Source organism: Macaca thibetana, chromosome 8, assembly GCF_024542745.1.
Source record: "Macaca thibetana thibetana isolate TM-01 chromosome 8, ASM2454274v1, whole genome shotgun sequence".
NCBI classification, from domain to species: Eukaryota; Metazoa; Chordata; class Mammalia; order Primates; family Cercopithecidae; genus Macaca; species Macaca thibetana.
The window spans coordinates 104,416,071-104,438,350 of record NC_065585.1 but is presented as its reverse complement, the minus strand read 5'-3'; the positions used below and the strand labels follow the sequence as shown (position 1 = coordinate 104,438,350).

The 22,280-nt window shown below is 47.8% G+C and overlaps 1 protein-coding gene across 5 annotated transcripts in view; it reads left to right on the top strand.

Moving 5' to 3' along the window:
• PLEKHA2 (pleckstrin homology domain containing A2) overlaps positions 1–22,280 on the top strand; it is a 91,881-nt gene that overhangs the window by 46,322 nt on the left and 23,279 nt on the right. For 4 of the 5 annotated variants that reach the window (XM_050801331.1, XM_050801329.1, XM_050801332.1 and 1 more), the window contains exons 3-6: positions 6,815–6,871; positions 14,541–14,589; positions 16,855–16,952; positions 21,937–22,077. In XM_050801331.1, coding sequence (XP_050657288.1) covers positions 6,815–6,871; positions 14,541–14,589; positions 16,855–16,952; positions 21,937–22,077 — 345 coding nt within the window. Of the gene's footprint in view, positions 1–6,814; positions 6,872–11,845; positions 13,466–14,540; positions 14,590–16,854; positions 16,953–21,936; positions 22,078–22,280 lie in introns of those variants that run through there. The other variant, XM_050801333.1, reaches the window with a different exon arrangement.

Sequence of the window (22,280 nt, the reverse complement as noted above, 5' to 3'; positions counted from 1 at the left end):
GAATGTGGGGCAGCGACAGCTATGCTCCTCCTTCCCAATCCTGTCACACCGTTCTCCTACATTCAAATGTCTACCCCAAGCTATACCCCCTCTGTAGGCACATTCTTTTCTGTGAGTCTAGATGGCCGTGGCTTTTGGTGGCTGAGCTATGATTTTAGCTCACAAACAGCCATGTCAGCTCATGCTCTAGCTCTGGGATTACCAGGGACGTCCCCTCCCTCCTTCTCCTGCTAGCTGCTTTTTACTGTCTGCTGGACGCTCCAGGGGCCTGTAAGAGAAGGTCAGATGGCACCAGCATCTCTCCTTCCTTCCCCCTTCCTGCTCTGAATCCCTGGTCTATTGGAGTTTGGCACCCAAGAGCCAGTTGGACAAGTTTCTGCCCTGCCCAGCTTGGGCAATGACACTGGGTCTCTTTTGGTGTAACCCTGCTGGTCCTGCTCTTGTATTTACCTTTCGTTGATAATCAGCTCTTAGATAATGTCTCATGGGAGATGGCAGGGCCCAAAGGAAAGTGCATGGGATTTGGGAATCAGAAAGGGTTGTGCTTGAATACTGGCTCCCCTGCTTGCTGCCTGTGTGACCTAGGGCAGGTTCCTTCAGCAACCTCATGCTTAGTTTCTTCATCTGTGAAATGGGATTGTTAGGATTAGGTGACCACATGTGAAGATGCCTAGCAGCATGCCTGGCACATCATAATTTCTAAATATATGTCAGTTTCCTTCTTTCTTTCTCAGGCTGTTTCTTTGCCAAAGCACCAGATTGATGTTAGGAGTTTGAGCTGTGTCTTCATTTGGCTCCCTAAGGAAGTCACTTCCCCCAGTTGAGCCTTAGAGGACTCATGTGTGGTGAATGAAGAGGTATGCACAGAACCTTTGAGTGCTGACATGCTGTGAGTTTATGGATCAATAGTTGGGTCTTCTGGTCATTTCTGTGTTCTTTGTGACTCTCACTGGAAGAGGGGGAAGGGAGTAGAAGTCACATGGGTAAAAATTTCTCCTTCAACAAGAAATACTGCTGTTGCTAGAAAAAGGATTAACGTGGGAGGTGTGCCACATCCCTGTATGGACACCTCAGCTGCTTCCTTGGTGACGGAGAAGAATAAGCCATATATTTTCCCCTCCTAGGGAGCTGGCTCCTTCAAGGACCTTAGTGGCAGAAGAACTCTTGAGCAAAAAGGAAGGTACTGGCATTGTCTTCATAAAACCACATTTATTTATTTATTTATTTATTTATTTATTTATTTATTTATTTTTGAGATAAATAGTCTGGCTATTTTTGAGATAAGGAGTCTGGCTCTGCCGGCCGGGCTGGAGTGCAGTGGCATGATCTCGGCTCATTGCAACCTTCGCCTCCTGGTCTCAATCAGTTTTCGTGCCTCAGCCTCCCAAGTAGCTGGGATTACAAGCACATGCCACTATGCCCGGCTAATTTTTTATACTTTGAGTAGAGATGGGGTTTCACCATGTTGGCCAGGCTGGTCTCGAATTCCTGACTTCGGGTGATCCCCCTGCCTCAGCCTCCCAAAAAGTGCTGGGATTACAGGCGTGAGCCACCGCGCCCAGCCTAAAACCACCTGTCTTTTAACAGGAACCTGCCCTGTGCCCTATGTGGTTTCTCAAAATTTAGAAGTCCAACAAGTGTACAGACCACTCCTGACTGGTAGACATCCTCATGTGGGATCACTGCCAGCCAGACACGGCATGGCACAGCATGGGAATCTCCATTCCCTCTTCCTCTCTGTCTCCTACCTTTACTCCCTCCTCTCTGTTGGCTGCTGGTGCAGCAGCCACGGTAACTCTGTGGGCTACTGGCTGGCGTGGCCTTTTCTCTTACCAGCTGCTGTGTCTCTGGGCCAGAGTTAGCAGGACCAGCTGGTGCCTGCTGCCATGACCTCCAACCTGGAGGCACATGGAATCCCTTGGGAGCTCTGGAAACAGGCAGGTGCCTGGGCCCTATCCCAGACCAGTTCAAACCCTGAGGATGAAGCATGGGTCTTAGTTTGTTTAGAAATCTCCCAAGGTAGCCAGGAGACATGGTGACTCATGCCTGTAATCCCAGTACTTTGGGAGGCCAAGGCGGGTGGATCACCTGATGTCAGGAGTTCGAGATCAGCCTGGCCAATATGGTGAAACCCCATCTCTACTAAAAATACGTAAATTAGCCGGGCGTGTTTGGTGCATGCCTGTAATCCCAGCTACTTGGGAGACTGAGGCACAAGAGTTGCTTGAACCTGGGAGGTGGAGGTTGCAGTGAGCCGAGATCATGCCACTGCATATCCAACCTGGGCAACGGAGTCATCTCAAAATAAATAAATAAAGATATCTCCCGAGGTGATTCACATAAGCAGCCCTCCAGAACTTCATTCCCCCCACCCACTGGCTGCACTTTGTATCTGCTCAGATGCCTTCATCTCGATGCTTCCTGTCCCTCTCGCTATGACCTATTCTTCCACTCTGCCCCTACATTTTTGACCCCCTTTTCATTGGGGTTCAGTCCTTTCCTGCCTCTTCTACCTGATCCTGATTCCTGTCCCACAGAGGCCTTGCCTAGGTCGTGGGAACTGCAAACTGAAGTGACCCCCAAATTGGAACCTGGGAGATGTCACAAGGAAACGCTATTTGCCAGTGGTGGGCAGAGCTGCATTGGTCTTCCAATACCTGATGAACTCGGTGGGCTTGTATGGACTGGTTGGGAACTTCACCACCGTGCAAATATGTTTTCATTTAAAAATTAAGGCGTTCCCTCTGTAAAGCAGTAAGATTCTACTCATGACCTTCGTGTGCTTCTGTCCAGTAGGAAGAGACCTAAACTCTCAGAAAAGCATACTCCAAATACAGAGTCCACGGCTAGATTTTGTCCTGTTGACCGGCTGTTCTTAAACTTGGGCCTGTTTAGGGATCACGTGGGAGCATTTTTAAAATGTCCATGTTCTGACCACATTCCATTTAATTCTCATTCAGTGTTCTGTGGGGGAAGCTTGAGCATGGGTTTTTTTTTTTTTTTTTTTAAATCTCTGTTTTCTTTTTAATAAATAGAGTCAGGACCTTGCTGTGTTACTCAGGCTGGAGTGCAGTGACACGATCATAGCTCACCGCAGCCGGCTAATTTCTTTATTTTACTTTTTGTAGAGACAGAGTCTTGCTATGTTGCCCAGGCTGGTCTCGAACCCTTAGCCTCAAGTGATCCTCCCACCTCAGCCTCCCCAAGTGTTGGGATTACAGGTGTGCGCCATTGCACCTGGCCATTCTTGGGGTGTTGAAAACAAACTCTCCAGGAAATTCTGGTGTGCATGAAAGTTGGAGAAGGATTTGTGTGCCTAAATCCAGAGAGAGGGGAGGTCAGGGCAGGCTGGAGTCAGTTCAGGCTTCGGGGAGGCGAGTCTTGAGTTTATCCTTTTCCTAGAGGAGTCTGAACTATGGCCAGGGAAGATGGGGGACAGCTTGAGTGGACTCCCCTCCCCAGCTCTGATCCCCTGCCCCTCCCTAGGTGCTGTTTCTTGGCCTTCCTGCCCTGACATCTGGCTGCCCAGGCCCTCAGCTCAGGCATCCCCACTCTGTCTTCCTTGATCAGAAAGCACCTTCCTGGGGCTGCTGATGTGTCACCCTGGCAGTCAGCTGTCACCGTTCATCTATGTCCAGTCACTGGAGTGGACACTGAGTGTCACTTTGGATCAAGCTTCAAGGATCCTGGGGCTGTTTTCTCCCATGTCTCCCATTTCCCCTGGATGGGGAGGAAGGTGGGAGGGAGGCAGCATCAGACATGCGTCAGATTTTCCTGGCTTCTCCTGGTGTAGAGGACGTACAGTTGAGCCCAGGAGCAGACTGTGGGTGGGGTGTGGGTGAAGGGGTGAGGACCCCTGCCCTTCCCCCTGGGGTCCCTGGGCCTGGAGAGCAGCTGCGGCTTCTTTCTCTCTGAATAGGGAGAGCTGCCAGGGAGGCCGGGACAGAGGGTGGAGCAGCCCCCGAGGGGTAGAGGAGATGAAGTAGTTGAAACCTGATCAGCTCATAGTTGTCGTTCCATGTGGGTTAGCGTCTGAATGGTTCCCCAAATCCCACTTCATCACTCATAATTCAGGCTAGGACTCCTGAGGCCGCTGGGCTGTGGTTTGGGGTGAGGAGAGTGTGTTGTGCAACAGCGGCCCTGAGACTTGGCATTTGCATCTTGTAATCAGTGCTGTGGGAGGGGGATAGGGACTCCAATAGGAAGGGGTGGGCCCTCTCGTGTCTTTCCATGGAATTCTCCCCATCACCCTATGAAACAGGGTTTAGCATCTCCGTTGTATGGGTAAAGAGACTTGCCTATGGTTACAGAGCATTAATATCACAGTTAGAATTCCAACAGCTCAAGCTTTTAAAATTACCCCATGCCACTTCCAGGGCACTGCATCGAAAGTCAGCTTTGGTTTAGGCTTTGCCACCAATTAGGTGACCTTGGACAAATCCCCTCACTCACAAGCCACTTTCGTAAACTGCAAAATGGGGTCAGGGTGTGGACCCTTAGTCCCCAGCAGAGTCCCGCGGTTCTTGTGTCCCTGGAGCCCGTTGGTCTCCCTCCGTAAGTCTGACCTTGGGCAGCGTGGCGTCTTTGCCCAGAGCGGTTCTCACTGCCTTTTGGGAGCTGGGGCTCCTATGTGGACTCTGATTTAAGGGCTACAAGGCCTATCTCTCCCTACCCAATAGAGGTTTCCTGAAAAAAAACAAAACGAAAAGCAGTCACTATGTTGTTGAAAAAAATATAGAAGTGTAAATCAGACTGTCCACAGTTGACATGGCAATCTGGCTGTGAGAGGCAGCTCTTAGCTTAGTGCCTCATTGGCAAAGGGAAGAACATGGAGTGCAGAGTCTTTTAGTCTTTTCTAGGTCCCCCACTCTAAGATTCTCGGGTTCCGAGAATACTTTTTTTGTGGTATTATCCCCGTCCATTTTCTTGCTTGAATTTGCTTCAAACGACATACGTTAATTTAGATAGCTGGGGTTAGAAGGACTCTTACCTACCACCTGAGGAGACATTTACAGAAAAGAAGAAGAAAAAAAAATATGTAATGTTTTTATAGAGACAGGGTTTCACTATGTTGGCCAGGGTGGTCTCAAACTCCTGGTCTCAAGCAGTCCTCCCGCCCCAGCCTCCCAAAGCGCTGAGATTACAGGTGTGAGCCACCACGCCTGGTCCACCTGAGACACTTCTTAAGGCTGTCTCCAGATAGGTCATTTAACTGATAATTCTTAGGTAAATTTACTAAATTCCCTTTATCCAAGATTCACCTTCTTTTATTGCTTTGAGAGGACCCCAGATAATGGAGACATCAGAGGTTTTTCTTGGCAACAATTTAAGAGGTCAGCAGGAGCTATGCACGGAGTCTCAGATTGATAGGGGAATGGTCTGCATTCGAAGCCCCACAGCTGTGATTTCTGACCTTGACCGTGACTCTGGCATGGGACTGCCCTGGGTTTTCGCTACTTCATCCCTGCCAATGGGGACGATAGAAAGTCAAAGATGGTGTGCCAGGGTAGAGCACATTGTCAGACCTGGTGCCCGTGAGTCTCCTGCTGTCGTAATAGTGCATTCACTTCATGTTTTATACTGTACAGACACCTTTCTTTTGCTACTCATAACAGCCCTATCAGGTGGGCTGAACAGATATATGTATTTTTTATTTCTATATTGTGTGAGTTTGTATCCTATGTATTATAAAAAAAGTTGAACTGGCATAAAACAGGACAGAGTCAGTGAGATCTCAGGGCACACGCAAAAACTATAACAGCTCACACTTGCTGAGAGCCTTCTACATACAGGGACAATTCCAAGTGCTCTTAAATGTATTTATTTATTTTTTTATTTTGGGGGGATGGAGTCTCACTCTTTCATCCAGGCTGGAGTGCAGTGGTGAGATCTTGGCTCACTGCAACCTCCACCTCCTAGGTTCAAGCAATTCTTCTGCCTCAGCTTCCCCAGTAGGTGGGACTACAAGTGCGAGCCACCAAGCCCAACTTTATATGTTTAGCAGAAATGGGGTTTCGCCATGCTGTCCAGGCTGCTCTCAAACTCCTGACTTGAGGTGATACTCCCACCTCAGCCTCCCAAAGTGCTGGGATTACAGACGTGAGCCACTGTGCCTGGCCTTCTTAAATGTATTAACTCATTTTTACAGCTTTCTTATGAGGTAGGTGCTATTATCCCTGTTTCACAGAAGGAAAAGCTGAGGCTTGGTGGTTAAGGAACTTGTTCACAGTGGAGCTTATGCTTTTTTTTTTTTTTTTTTTTTTTTTTAGACATAGGGTCTTGCTGTGTTGTGCAGTGGCATGAACATGGCTTACTGCAGCCTCCATCTTCTGGGCTCCAGCAGTCCTCCCAACTCAGCCTTCCATGGAGCTGGGACTACAAGTGTGAGCCACCACACCCAGCTAATTTTGAAAATTTTTGTAGAGATGGGGTCTTGATATGTTATCCAGGCTGGTCTCAAACTCCTGGCCTCAAGTGATCTTCCCACCTTGGCCTTCCAAAGTGCTGGGATTATAGGCATGAACCACTGTGCCCAACCTGAGCACATACTTTGACCACTGTACTAGAGTATTTCTTTATAATAGATAAGGCTTGAGGGTAATGTTAATGTCACAGGTTTCCATCAGGAATCCTGAATCATTATCCAGGAATTATCATCACTGTTTCACAGGTGAGGAATGCAAGTTAAAGAATGGTTGAGTACCTTGCTCAGTGTTGCCAGGGAAGTGGCATAAACAGAGCTAGAATCTTGGTCTTCTGTCTGTTGGTGCTGTTTCCACAGCCTTACTTAAAATGAAAATTACGTGTCTTTCAGAATCTGGCAATGGGGGCAGGAGCTGTTGGAGCTTTGCAGCTGACCTACATCTCGAAGGTAATGTTGACCTGGAACTCTGGGAATTCATACTCTGTAAATGGATCTGGTTTCTAAGCAAGGGGAAGTGTCCAGTCCTTTGGGCATTAGTATTTTGGGACGTTGCATGGTGTTGAAATGCTCCTCTGACCCCACACACTGCCTGTGGAAGCTTAGCTGCTGATGGGTGGCTGTAGAGGTATGTAGTTAGCAAGTTGTTGGAGGGTGGACCTACAGCCTCTTACTCCTTGAACACATCAATCCATAATGCTCCCAGCTCCTGCACAGGAGGTGTTATGTGGTGGAGGAGCTGGGGTAGGGGTGGGACATGACCCATGACCTTTTTTGTAATTGGGACGAAAGAGAACACGAAAACAATCACCAAAAATCCAGCAACTGTGAAGGATTCTCTCAAAGAGTACAGTCAAACAGAAAGTGTTGGGGCTTCACTGGAATTTTACTATTCACCTGGACAGGATTACGGTGGAGGGAAGGCTAAGAAGGCCCTGAGAAGCTACTCAGATTGCCAGGAAGACATTCAGCAGCCGGATAACTGCTGGGGGTTGGGGCAGGTGGCTGCCAGGCCACCCCCAGTCCAGTTTGTACAGAAGGAGCTGGAGCAGGCCGTCTCTTGTGCTGAGAGCTGGGGTGGGGACTGGTTAACGGTGCCCACATGTAACTGTTGAATTCAGCTTCTGTTAGTGGCCCCTCCCCGGAGCAGGCACCACTGCTGACCTGTGATGCAGCGGTGATAAAAAGGCCGGGAGATTTAGAGCCTCCCCAGAAAGAGGAACTCTTTGTACAGTGAGGAGAGCCAGGTGGCACCCCGCCAGCACTGAGGTTTCGGAAGTCCTGTGCTCCCCACACACCCTCACTGCAGGCCTCTTGGGAGCCTTTTCTGCCCTGCGCATCCCCTTTCATCCTCAGGGGCTTGGGGCCCGGGGGCCCCTGAGCCAAGGGTCTACTAGCTCCATCTTGTAACAAGCTTTGGGAGCCTTGCACCCTGGCGGGTCAGGAGATGAACCTGAAGGGGACTGGGGGACTCTGGAGGAGAGGACACCCTTGGCTGGAGGGGCAGCCAGCCCCTGTGCCTGTGGTGTGCAGGCAGAGTCAGGCAGACACAGCTCGGTACAAAGGCACAAGATGCAGGGCAGCATCAGGGCGGATTAAAGAGGGAGAGAATGACCTCAGGGAAGGGGGAAGGGCCTTTTCAAGTCCAGCCTTGCTAGCACAGCTGCCCGCAATTTGTGCATGCCTTGTGGTGAGAAATGTGGCTGTCTCCCCAGGCCAGAGCAGCCAGAGGCCCAGGCCTGCCCGCCCTCCCTGGCTTGTCCTTATCTTGCTGAGAGCTCCTGAGGTCATTTCTCCAGGAGGGTCAAAGATGGAGAATTGAGAGCAGAGGAGCAGAGAACCTCGCAGTAATAAAGGAAAACTGAAACCCTCTCCTGTGTGAGAGGGTTTGGGAAGACTTTTTTTTTTTTTTTTTTTGGTTGAGGAAGAATGAATTCAGTCTCCTGCTGAATCATGATTTATAAATGCAGCTCAGATGAGGGTTTTAGAGTTCTCAGCCTTGGAGGCTGCCTCATTTAGAAAGGGTGACCTGCTGTTTAGTCCCTTCCCGAGAAAGGCAGGGCTGGATGGGCATTTTGCAAAACCCACAGCTGCCACTGGGTCGGGTTACACAGAGCCCAGAGCCTTTAACTCCTGCCTGACTCCCTGCCAGAAAGCAGGGGGTTTTCCCAGGGTGACATTTAGCCATGGAGGCGCTGGCCTCTCCAGCTCTGCATTCCAGTCATTACTTGTTAACCCTTAGGTATTCCATCCTGGAGGAAAGCACTTGCCACCGTGTCAGGTGGCCTGGCCAGAGGGCAGCGTGTGGGCTGTCTGTTCAGGGTGTGTGCTTCTCTGCTGTCTGCTGAGGGCTGGTGTTGGGAAGATGAGGAAGGGCGTCTGGAGAGAGAGAGACAGAGGTGAAAGTGATGATTGGATGTCATCCAGAGCACCGATGGCAGCAGAAACAGTTCTTAGCAAACTAGAAAATAATTAAAGCTGCCCTTTGACCCCTGCCTCTACCTCACCAGCTGCACAGCCAACCCCACTGTCCCACCCCCAGCTGTGTCCCGGTTGTCAGGGCCTTGCTTTCAGCCACCTCTCAGAGAGAACTTGTGGGGGATCATGGATCCTTTTTCAAGGCTGATGAAATTCATGGATGCCTTCTCCAGGTAAATGCGTAAGTGTACGGACACACCCTGCTTTTGCCTATAATTTCAGGGAGCCCATTGACCTCCTGAAGCTGGTCCAGAGACCCCTATCCCATGTAGGTGGCTGCTACTCCCCTGCTCCTGATGCCACCTCGTGGGGCAAGGTCATCCCCAGATACCAGGGCAGAGGCTGCAGCAGAGTAGGAGACCTTGTTTTGCTGCCACTGCTTCTGCCAGAGGGGCCCCAGCTCCTCTTCCGGCCATGGGCAGACAGGGTGGGGCTGGCCCTAGCCGTGCCTGGCCGCTGACGAGCTTGCAGCTCCTGTGGTCTGTGTTTGATCTGATAAGCACAAGTTCCTGAGAGTCTGTTGAGCTGTGGAGCAGCCCTGTCTGCGTCACTCTATGGGGGACCTGTGCCCACTCCCTGCTCACATCCCTGACCTCTGCTCGCTGCTGGGGTGTTCACAGGACCCACCAGGCAACCACTGCTGTGCAGAGCCTCTGCTGTGGCCACCTCGACTGTCTGGATGGCTGCACCTTCGTGGCCTCACTGGAGTCAGATGGTCGGGTGACCTCACCCGCCTGCAGCCACACCTCTTCATGAAAGGAGGCGAAGCCACCACGTCTCCATGATAAGTTAGATTTCCTCCTTGCCTTTTTTTTTTTTTTTTTTAATTTGAGACAAAGTCTCACTCTCTCGCCCAGGCTGGAGTGCAATGGTGCGGTCTTGCCTCACTGCAACCTCTGCCTCCTGGGTTCAAGCGATTGTCCTGCCTCAGCTTCCCGAGTAGCTGGGATTACAGGTTTGTGCCACCATGCCTGGCTAATTTTTGTATTTTTAGTAGAGATGGGGTTTCACCATGTTGACCAGGCTGGTCTTAAACTCCTGACCTCAGGTGATCTGCCTGCCTCGGCCTCCCAAAGTGCTGGGATTATAGGTGGGAGCCACTGTGCCCGGCCCCACCTTGACCTTTCTTTCCGTGGGACTCAACAACAGGTAGAAATCATTTCATTGTCCTCTTTTGCCACTCTGTGGCAAAGGGGAATAGTGTTTTTACTCTGGCTTCACCTATTGTGAAGCTGATCAGAGACATTGAGGGTCTTACCCTTGCAATGAGCCAATCAGGGCAGAACTAGAACCGATGCTGTTAGTTCAGCAATGTGTTGGTAAGCCATTAGACATGAGGCCAGTGATGGTTGTACACGCATGCACTCACGCGTGCACTCTCACATGCTTCCTAACCAAAACTGGATAAACAGAGGAAAACAAACAAACACGAAGCCAGACTGTCTCTTTGAAGGCTCCAGTTCCCATAATAAACCCATGGGTAGCATTCTCACAGCACAGGCTGGCGAATCAGTTGTAGTCAAAATGAGCATTTGTTATCCAAGCAGTGAAAACTGTCCGCCTGTGGTGCTCTCTCTAGTCAGTGACAAATAGGAGTTTTTCAGAGAAAAGGCAATTCTCCTAATAAGCCAGAAAGGGTCTTGGAGTACCCAGCTTTTCAACGTCCTTCTAAAGCTGGAAGTAGACTGGGCACAGTGGCTCATGCCTGTAATCCCAGCACTCTGGGAGGCCAGGAGTTCAAGACCAGTTTCAGCAACATAGCGAGACCCAGTCTCTACAAAAAAAAATTAAAAAATAAAAATTAGCTGAGCATGGTGGCGAGTGCCTATAGTCCCAGCTACTTGGGAGGCTGAGTTGGGAGGATCGCTGGAGCCCAGGAGTTTGAGGCTGAATAAGCCATGATTGTACCTCTGCACTCCAGCCTGGAGACAGAGTGAGACCCCATCTCTTAAAAAAAAAAAAAAAAAGCCAGGCGTGGTGGCTCATGCCTATAATCCCAGCACTTTGGGAGACCGAGGTGGGTGGATCACCTAAGGTCAGGAGTTCCAGACTAGCCTGGCCAACATGGCGAAACCCCATCTCTACTAAAAATACAAATAATTAGCCCGGTATGGCAGTGGGTGCCTGTAGTCCCAGCTACTTGGGAGGCTGAGGCATCGCTTGAAGCTGGAGGGGCAGAGATTGTAGTGAGCCGAGATCGCACCATTGCACTCCAGTGCCTGGGCGACAGAGCAAGACTCTCTCTCAAATAAATAAATAAATAAATAAATAAAGCTGGAAGTAGAAGGGGAGACATGAGATAGGTGGGTTCTGAGGGCTGGGATGGCCAAACACAGTTCTGCTGTGGTCAGGATTATTCTGAGATCAGGGGCAGAACAACTAGGAGTTACAGACCAGAGGACTGCGGGAATATGGATGCCGAGGGCCAAAGCAAGAAAATGAATTACTGACAGATCAATACTCAGGTGTAAGCGAGACAGAAGCCTACGCCATGGTCCAGATTGAATGGGGGGCTGGGGGTCAGAAATCCAGGAAGCAAGATGCCTAGGAGCCTGGGCTATTGTGTTAAGGAGCCACCAGCGTCCTCTTACCCTTGAGTTGACACACAGAGGAGTTTGGATCCTCTGTGTCCGAACTTGGGATAAGTGGGTTTACCTTTGCTCAAATTTTCATTTTTTTAGGTCTTTCTTAGGCTCTATGGCTTCCACCTCACATCTTGAAATGCACATCCCTTATTAAATATAATTGGCCATAGTATGTATATAAAATATTTGAAAGGATTTTAATCATTTTACTTTTGGAATGATTTGGCTCTGAGTTACTCATCCAGTTTGTAACCGGCTCTAATTTCTGGGCAGTCATCTTGCACACACACAAAAGGATTCTTGTGAGCTAAGAAAATCTAAAGTATCCTTTTTTTTTTTTTTTTTTTTTTTTCAGATAGAGTCTCACTCTGTCATCCAGGCTGGAGTGCAGTGGTGGGATCTCGGCTCACTGCAACCTCCGCCTCCCAGGTTCAAGCGATTCTCCTGCCTCAGCCTCCCAAGTAGCTGGGATATTACAGGCATGTGCCACCACACCCAGCTAATTTTGTATTTTTAGTAGAGACAGGGTTTCACCATGTTGATCAGGCTGGTCTCGAACTCCTTACCTCAAGTGATCCACCCACTGTGACCTCCCAAAGTACTGGGATTAAAGGTGTGAGCCACTGTGCCTGGCCCAGTACCAATTATTTTCAAATGAAAAATTTTTTAATGTTTCATTGAAAAATTAATGACGTTTACTTGTGTAATATCTTGTATGCATTTAAATAATTGTCAGGGAGGTTGATATAATGTTATGTAGGCATTAATTAACACTAGATATAGCATCTTCACTTTGTGTGTAGGAGGCCAGGTTTTCAGGTTTCATACAGTTTTGCAAGCCCAGAGAAACTCATGGGCCCTCAGCATTTTGCCCGTAGTTCCAGGTGGGACACCGCCTGTGTTGATGTGTGGAGTGAAGCTTTAAAGGAAATGAGGTATCAAAAGCTATAAATAATCCCTCCTGAGTTGAGCAGATTCTTTGTGGAGGAATAGCTGTCTTACCTGCACTATCATATTTAACCCTTATGTTAACCCTATGAAAACATGGCATTATGATCCTTTATTTGATAGAACAGGAAGTGGAGGTCATTCAGCTTCAACACCTGTCATTTGAGACTCTCTGTCTCTCACTGCCTGACCTTCTTTTGATCTTTTATAAAATGCTACCTCAGTTCCCATTTATTTGGGGAAATATTAATTTTGGTTAAGGAATCTGGGCAGGTGTATAGCAAGAACATAGAGCCGAGAGTAAGAACCTAGACAGACTGGTGAGTCAGTCATTGTTAGACCCTAACTGCTGTCAGCCAGGAAGAGACTTTCATTTCAATTCAGGACTTTTTCTTTAGCACCTGGCTTCTGATGACGCTGCCCATTACAGTGGGAGCCAGCTGGTTGTGGTGGTTCATGCCTATAATCCCAGAACTTTGTGAGGCTGAGGCAGGAGGATCACTTGAGGCCAGGAGGTTGAGACCAGCCTTGACAACATAGCGAGACCCCATCTCTAAAAAAAATAGAAAAATTAGCTGGGTGTGGTAGCACACACCTGTAGTCTAGCTTCTCAGGAGGGTGAGGTGGAAGGATCACTTGAGCCTGAGCAGTCGAGGCTACAGTGAGCTGTGATTGCGCCACTGCACTCCAGCCTGGGTGACAGAATGAGATAGGGTCTCATTCTGGGCTCAAGTGATCTTCCAGCCTCCTATCTCAAAGAAAGAAAACCCAAAAATACCCACAAACAAATAAAATAAAGTGGGAACCACTCCTGGAGCCCCTAGGTGAGGACACATTGAAGAATACCCTTGGCTGGAAAGGGATGGAGAGAATGGTATCCAGGGGAGGACTGTGACATCATGTGAATAGTCCCCGGCCTAGGACCCATGGGAAGGTGACTGTCTCTTTAGAGGCCCAGTGGTGGAGGCTCCCTCCAGGGAGGCTCAGCCTCCATCAAGGATTGTCCCTAATCTTTGTGGGCATGTGGTGGAATGTGAGTTGCTTTTCTTTTTTCTTTTGTTTGAGCCTGAATGATGTGAGTTCACATATGCAGATACTCAGGAGTGTACATGCCAGGGGTAGGATTGCCAGAGCAAGATGAAGTGCAGCAACAGGAGGTGTAGAAATACCTCCTCTATTTCATGCCCTTCCCTGAGATGTATAGGCATGTTCTCCGATTCCATCAGCCCCTCTCTGGGCACCTGGAAGGTGCTTATTTTCATGGTTAGGCCATCGGGGCAGATGCAAAGGCAATTGTTCTGTGTGTCTGAGTGCAGCGTGCAGCCTGCTGCTTCGTCTCTCTGAGCGTTCTGATTGGAATCCATGCATTTGTGGCAATATTGCCTTTAGCTTGGAGAATGATTTAGGGAGAGGGTTGGCGGATGAAATAGGAGGGGAGGAGGGGAATCTTGTTAGTGTGAATGAGGCCAGGATAGGTTTCCGTCAGGACTTAGTGGCTTTTAAAAGTCTTTTTGGAGCTGGGCGCAGTGGCTCATGCCTGTAATCTTAACACTTTGGGAGGCTGAGGCGGGACGATTGCTTGAGCCCAGGAGTTTGAGACCAGCCTGGGCAACATAGCAAGACCCTGTTTCTGCAAATATTTTTCTTTTTTTAAAAAATTAGCGAGGCATAGGGGCATTTAAAAAAAAACTAGCCAGGAGGTGGAGGCTAGAGGATCACTTGAGCCCAGGAGTTAGAGGCTGCAGTGAGCTATGATTGCACCACTGTACTCCAGCCTGGGTGACAGAGTGAGAGCCTATCTCTAAAGAAAGAAAGAAATAAATAATAAACAAAAGTCTGTTTGTAAAGATGAACAGACCTCAAGATAATGGTTATCTCTGATGCGTGGGGATTCTATCAGGGAGGGGCACACAGGGCTTCTAAGAAATACGACTGATAATGCCTGTTTCTTAATCTGGGTGATGAGTACAGGGTTTTCATTTAATTATGATTTTTAAAAAATGTAGACATGTTTAATGTACTCTACATGTATGAGAAATTTCACAATAAGAAAGTTTCAACATTGTAAGAAACGTATTCATGTTTCGTTTATTTCTTATTTCATTTAGGTGAGCATAGCTACCCCAAAGCAGAAACCAAAAACTCCATTTTGCTTTGGTAAGTACTGAGCCAGGGGAGGGACTCGTTTAATATTGATATGGCAACTTCCTCTTTTGCTTGGAGACAGTCCTGTGATCACATGTGACTATACCCTGTGCATATGAGTGACTTAAATCACAGTGACGGTCCTGGGTGTCAAGTGATATTGTTTTCCCTGGTCTTGCTGCAAAGGTTGCTAATAACATAAGGACAGAAGTCCAGGGACTAATAACATTTCTGTTTTCTTTTTTTTTTTTTTTGGTTTTAGTTTTTTTTTTTTTTAAATTGACAATAATTGTACATATTCATGGGGTACATAATGTATAATTAGCATATTTGTATTAGTCTGTTCTTGAACTGCTATAAAGAAATACCTGAGACTGGGTAATTTAAAAAGAGAAGAGGTTTGGCCAGGCCTGGTGGCTCACACCTATTATCCCAGTATGTTGGGAGGCCGAGGCGGGCAGATCACCTGAGATCAGGAGTGAGACCAGCCTGGCCAACATGGTGAAACCCCATCTCTACTAAAAATACAAAAAAATTAGCTGGGCATGGTGACGGGTGCCTGTAATTCCAGCTACTCGGGAGACTAAGGCAGGAGAATCTGTTGAACCTGGGAGGTGGAGGTTGCAGTGAGCTAATTTTGCACCATTGCACTCTAGTCCACCTCAAAAAAAAACAAAAGAAGTTTAATTGGCTCATTGTTCTGCAGGCTCTATAGGGCTAGAGGAGAAGCAAGAAAGAGAGTGGGGAGGTGCTATGCACATTTAAATAACCAAATTTCACAAGAACTCACTATTATGACACGACAGCACAGGGCATGGTGTTAAACCGTGAGAAACCGTCCCCATGACCCATCATGATCCAATCACCTCCCACCTGGCCCCAACTCCAACACTGAGGATTTATTGAACATGAGATTTGGGTGGGGACACAGATTTGGGTGGGGACAGAGATCCAAACCGTATCAATGTCCATCATCATTTCTTTTAATAATTGTCCATATGCATTTCAGTTTTCTTGATGCCACAAGGCAGGTGCAAAATGTCCACTAGAAGTTTCTGCAAACCCTTATTTTAGAGCTGAGAAATGGTGTGCTCAGAAAAGATGGAGGACTCAGAGGTGAGGCAGATGGCAGTGCCAGGAAGGGGATAAGATAAAGGAAGGAGAATTCTGTTGAGGATCTCAGTTACCCAAAGAGTGACATATTGGGGGATGGTGTAGGAAGCAGAGTCACCGTGCACGGGTGCCTCAAGTCAGGAAGCAGTCAGTGAATTCAATGAATCCATCATCAGATAGTTACTTGGCTCCTACTATGTTCTCAGAACTGTGCTAAGTGCTATGAGCAAATGCTAACAAATAGTTTCTATTGCCTATCTTGGGTGGTCCTGAATGTAAGATTTACAAAGGCAGGGATATTCCTCTGCCTTGTCACTGTGGTATCCTCAACACTTAAAGATGGTTCCTAGCGCATAGTAGATGCTCAGTAAATATTTGTCAAATGAATGAATGAAGGGATGAATTCTGCATCTACCCCATGAGACTCACCTCCTACAGTTCAAGCTTATGCTAAGAGAATAAAATATTCCCTTGAGCTATTCTCTCTCCCCACTTCAGATTAGTTAAAACTTCTTTGGTACACTCATTCTTCTATTTCTTGCAAATTTTATAGCTAAGCTCAGAAATGACTGTCACGTTTTGTGGTTATCAGATCTAAAAAAATATATATGTAATAATAATGAACCTGGAAGTAAATTGTTGACCTAATGGAATGCTCAGAGGAAAGAACAGGTTGAGAGTGAGGCCAAGGTCACAGATTTGATCTCAGGAAAGCTTTGTTCTATTTCCCAACCACAGACAAGACTCCCAGTCCAGACCAGTTGTGCCAGTGGAGACCAAGCATGGGTCCAAAATTCTGTATATACCATGATGACAGTAAACGTATTAGCACCGCCAGAATGCGGTTCACAGTTGTGTCTTGTTGACGGCAGACCAGCAGCCTCATCACTGCAGAACAGCGCACTGAGGCTGCTGTTAACATGGTCAGGTGTTGTTCCTGTGGCCAATGGGATGTTTTTAAAGGTGGGAAAGAGAGTGAGCAGGTGTGGCCTGGGGCTTCCTAAATTCCCAAGGAAATGACTTAGCATCATGGGAGATTTCTTGTTCTGCTTTGTGGAGTTCACTCATCTTTCTCCCTCAAACACCTTAGCTTTGTGGAGACTTGTTGTGTTGCTTGTATTCTGACCCGGGAACATCTTCCCTTCTTTTCTGTGGCTTTTGTAGTTATCAATGCCCTGTCTCAGAGATATTTCCTTCAAGCCAATGACCAGAAAGATATGAAGGACTGGGTTGAAGCCCTGAACCAAGCTAGCAAGATCACCGTAAGTTTGGTTTCTTCTGTTTTCTGGGGGTAGTAAAAGTGCCTCTTCCCAGGCTGTGGCCTTGTTGGGGTTGGGGAAAACCGAGATGGCAGTGGGGACTTTCCCAGGAGCCTGGTCTGTACCCAGTTCTGTCCCACCTCTTCTCGTTCCTTGGCTTACCAAGCACAAGTTGAACTGAGAGTTTGAGTTTGAATCAAGTTCAAGGGGAAGTTCATGGAGCATCCCCTTTGGGCTTCCTGGGAGGGCTCCCGGTCAGTCATGTTTTGGGTGATTCTGGGATGCTGATTCAGAATGTGGTAGGATTGGAAAATGGATTGCTGACTGTGAAAAGTCAAGTAACGGGAAAAGCATATGGGGAGAGAAGGCAGAACTTTTTCCCAGCTTGGGGGGATACCCTTCTTACTTTCAGAGGCTAGTCCAAGCCATCCGCCTCCCTGTCCTGGAAAAGCCTTCTGTTTAAAAGCATCACAGAGCTAGTTCATGGACTGTCCTACAAGTGTGCTCTTTTTCCTTGAGTTGGCTCATGAAGAATTCCTTTCCTTTTCCTTGGAAATACAGAAAAAGAAAGGAAGAGGGTAGGAAGGATGGAGAGGGAAAACTATATGTTTTGGAAAAAACTAGACTTTTAATCAATAAGACAGGCAGACTCCTGGCTTATATAGATCATGGCTTGTATGCCGAAAAGTTTGTTTCTGTATCATACAGTCAGAAATGCTTATGTTTGAGGGGCTTCCAATAGTGACTATTACGTGCTGCAGCAAATTATCCTCCCAGATTTCTCAGGGTTCCTGTGAACAACTGTATAGAAGAAATGTGTACACATATCTAGTATTCGTGTTGCTAGACCTAACCTGAGTATAATTGAGTCCTATAAGCAGTTTTGCTGATTAGCTTCTTATTCTGATAAACCTTGGTAAACCCGTGAAAAGAGAGAGTGATGAAAAGAGAGAGGATGAATGGCTGGGTGCAGTGGCTCAGCCTTGTAATCCCAGCACTTTGGGAGGCTGAGGTGGGTGGATCACCTGAGGCCAGGAGTTTGAGACCAGCCTGGCCAACATGGTGAAACCCCATCTCTACTAAAAATACAAAATTAGCCAGGCGTGGTGGCACATGCCTGTAGCCCCAGCTACTCGGGAGGCTGAGGCAGGAGAATCTCTTGAACCTGGGAGGCGGAGGTTGCAATGACCCGAGATCGTGCCATTGCATTCCAACCTTGGCAACAAGAGTGAAACTCTACCTCAAAAATAAATAAATAAATAAATAAATAAATAAATAAATAAAATAATAAAAAATTAGTGAGGCCTGGTGGCTGACACCTGTATTCCCAGCTACTCAGGAGGCTGAGGCAGGAGGATCACTTGAGCCCAGAAGTTTGAGGCTGCAGGGACTTATGATTTTACCACTGTACTTTGGCCTAGGCAACAGAGTGAAACCCCATCTCTTAAAGAAGTCTCAGGTAGTGTAAGCAGCTTTGGAAAGGCTCTGCATGTTGATCTGAAGCAGTGCATGACACCGGAGCATAAGCGGTGACAAACAGTGTTCTTTGGGATTTTGAGAGGAAACACAGCAGCCAAGCTTCTGTTCTTCCTTTTCTGGCCACTGGGAACTCTAAAAAGTTACTTTCCGGCTGGGCGCGGTGGCTCATGCTTGTAATCCCAGCACTTTGGGAGGCCAGAGTGGGCAGATCATGAGGTCAGGAGTTCATGACCAGCCTGGCTAACATGGTGAAGCCCCATCTCTACTAAAAATATAAAAATTAGCCGGGCATGGTGGCGGGGACCTGTAATCCCAGCTATTTGGGAGGCTGAGGTAGGAGAATCACTTGAACCCAGGAAGTGGAGGTTGTAGTGAGCTGAGATCGCGCCATTGTACTCCAGCCTGGGTGACAGAGTGAGACTCTGTCTCAAAAAAAAAAAAGTTAATTCCCTCCTTCTTTGCTGGGTTTCAGGAATTCATCTGGGTCATTTAGGGGAAATTTCTGCCTGTTCCATGGTGATTTTAATCACTAAATATCAACTAAAAATCAACATCCCTAAAAATGTGGTTACATAATAACAGAACTCACAGAAAATGAGAAAGAGTAGCTTAGGTAGGTCGTGACATATAGCAACAAGGAGTCAGGCAGTCCTAGAGCCAAATCACTTGATTTTAATGAGCTTGAGTTGACCTCATCTATAAAGAGAAAATCATGCCTGGTTGATAAGATTAGTGATAGTGCAGCAAAGAGCTTATCAGTGCATTGCCTGGCACTGAATGGAGGCCCAAAAAAACTGTAACTGTTGGTATCTCTCAGCCAGAAGGAAAATAGAAGGCGGAATTTCTGGCCTGATTTGGAGAGGTAGGGAGGGGGCAGAGGACACCCTTGTCTATGTAAACTGAGTGGGCAGTCCAGGAAGAGAAGGTCTCGTCATCTTTGTGGGGGCCCAGCATAATCAGGGTGCTCTTATTGTTTTGAACAGACACTAAATGACAGGGCTCTCATACAACTCTGAGCTCTTGAAAGGGTCTGGATCCTTAGGTCTTTCTGACTCTGAAAGCTGTAGAAGTGGGAGAGAACCTTAGCTTTTCTCTCGAAGTCCTGGTGACGTCCCGGCAGATAGATGTAGGGTGTTGCATTCTCCTAAAGGTGGGGCATTGTGATGCTGGGGCACTGGTGGGAAGTCAGGATTTAGTAGACATTCAGCCGTATTTTTGTTTTTGTTTTGAAACAGAATCTCGCTCTGTAGCCCAGTCTGGAGTGCAATGGTGTGATCTCAGCTCACTGCAACCTCTGCCTTCTGGGTTCAATCAATTCTCCTGCCTCAGCCTCCTGAGTAGCTGGGGTTACAGGCGCCCGCCACTATGCCCAGCTCATTTTTGTATTTTTAGTAGAGACAGTTTCACCATGTTGGTCAGGCTAGTCTTGAACTCCGCACCTCAGGTGATCCACCCCCCTCGGCCTCCCAAAGTGCTGGGATTATAGGCATGAGCCACCGTGCCTGGCCAACATTCAGCTGTTAATCCTGGCTTTAGGTAAATGACTCAACTGTTCTGGGCCTCTTTTTTTTTTTTCTTTCTAACAAAATGAAAGATTTCCTCAGCATTTGCAGACTCTAGTGTAAATGAGTGAAGTAGGCAAGGAGGAAGAAACATGAGAACAAGAATGAGGATAAGTGACATCTGACCCCTGGCCTCTCCCATTCTGCTGGGGAGAATGGTAGAGACTGTGCAAACACAGAATGCATTTTCTATCTAAAAGGGAACTGCTGCAGAGCTGAAAATCTGGATTTGTCTGTGAAATATCCCAAAACTAAGATGCAGATTTTAAAAAAACACTGCATGTGACTAACAAAACATTATTTGGGCAGAGTTGGTGGGTGGGCCACCAATTTGCAACCTCTGGCCTGTGATTTCCAGCTAACCATAAAAATTCTATGATGGGCCGGACGCGGTGGCTCACACCTGTAATCCCAGCACTTTGGGAGGCCGAGGCCGGTGGATCACGAGGTCAGGAGATCCTGGAGACCATCCTAGCTAATACGGTGAAACCCCGTCTCTACTAAAAAATAGAAAAAATTCGCCGGGCGTGGTGGCAGGCGCCTGTAGTCCCAGCTACTTGGGAGGCTGAGGCAGGAGAATGGTGTGAACTCGGGCGGCGGAGCTTGCAGTGAGCCGAGATCGTGCCACTGCACTCCAGCCTGGGCGACACAGCGGGACTCTGTCTCAACGACAACAACAACAACAACAAAATTGTATGATGATTTGATCAGCTGTGGTACCATATCTCTGTCAAGGAAGAACAAAGATAACTCATTCTTCCAAAAGGGCTCTGTGTATAATTATTAGTACCACCTGGAAGCCTTAATTAAAATATTTTGTAATATGTTTTCCTCTTAGTTGTGTTTCTAAAGCATTTAATATATTCTATCATTTGATAACCACAACAATGGTTATGATAAATATTATTCCTCTTTTCATTTTATACATGAGACGGTTTAGGCCTAGAGAGGTCTGATGGTTGCCAAAGGTCGCTCAGGTGGTTTGTGAGAGATGAAGGGTTATACCACAAGCCTTCTGGCTCCAGACTTCATGGACCCCTTGTTCTGTCTCTACAAAGGCATGCACTTTTACCTGTTCCATCTGCCCAGAATGACTTCTCCCAGCTTCATGTTCCTGATTCCTTTTCTTAGTTTATTATTTTTTATTTTTTTCGAGACAGGGTCTCTCTTACCCAGCCTGGAGTACAGTAGTGTGATTATAGCTCACTTCAGCCTCCAACTTCTGGGCTCAAGGGATTCTCCTACCTTGGCCTGTTGAGCAGCTATGTGCTACCACACCTGGCTATTTTTTTTTTTTTTTTTTTTTCCATTTTTAGTAGAGACAGGATCTCACTATGTTCCCCAGGCTGGTCTTGAACTCCTGGGCTCAAGTGACCCTCCTGCCTTGGCCTCCGAAAGTGCTGGGATTACAGGTGTGAGTTCCCAGATCTGGCCCCCAGCTCCTGTTCACCCTCCAGGTTGCCGTTTGAGTGTCTCCCTGCCTCCTCCTCTGGAGACCTCCCTGCCCACTCCGTTTCCAGCAGGTCCCCTGCTGTGCGCTGCCTCAGCTCCCTTGATCTTCTTTGTGCCACTCACCACCACTTGTAATTACTCTGTTTTATGTATTTTTTTTGTCATTCCCCCTACTAGCATGTAAGTGCCATGAGGGTGGGGACCCACGTGTGTTTTGCTGACACTTTATCTTTGGTTTCTAGCCAGGGAAGGGCTGGCTTATAAGTAGGTGCTCAATAAATTCCTGGAGTCAGTTTGTATCTGTGTTGGGGGAGGGCGTTGCTGGCGGAGACGCTCATATTCAGATTTGGACTGCGGAAGGCCTGGGGAGGACCTGCAAGTCTGACTGTAATTTGGCACATTAGCTTTTCTCACGGCACCCCCATTCTGCTTTGGGCTCCCCATGTTTCCTAAACGTTCTGTTCCCCATTGACTGTTGCTGCCGCTCTCCCCAGGTACCCAAAGGTGGGGGCCTACCCATGACCACTGAAGTTCTCAAGAGCTTAGCAGCTCCTCCAGCCCTGGAGAAGAAGCCACAGGTGGCCTACAAGACAGAGATCATCGGAGGGGTGGTGGTCCACACACCAATCAGCCAGGTGAGGGGCCTGACTGGGGCTGCGGGGGGAGTGGGGGTGTAGAAGTGTCCATGGTGTGCCTGTGATGTGCTTGGAGCACTGTACTGGGGAAAAGGAGGGTGGGAGTTGGAGGGGAGCTGGTGCCAGTGGAGCCATCAGGGAAGTACAGGGCATGTTACAGCCCCATTCATGGGTGTTAGTGACAGCATTGCAGAAGTGCAGGC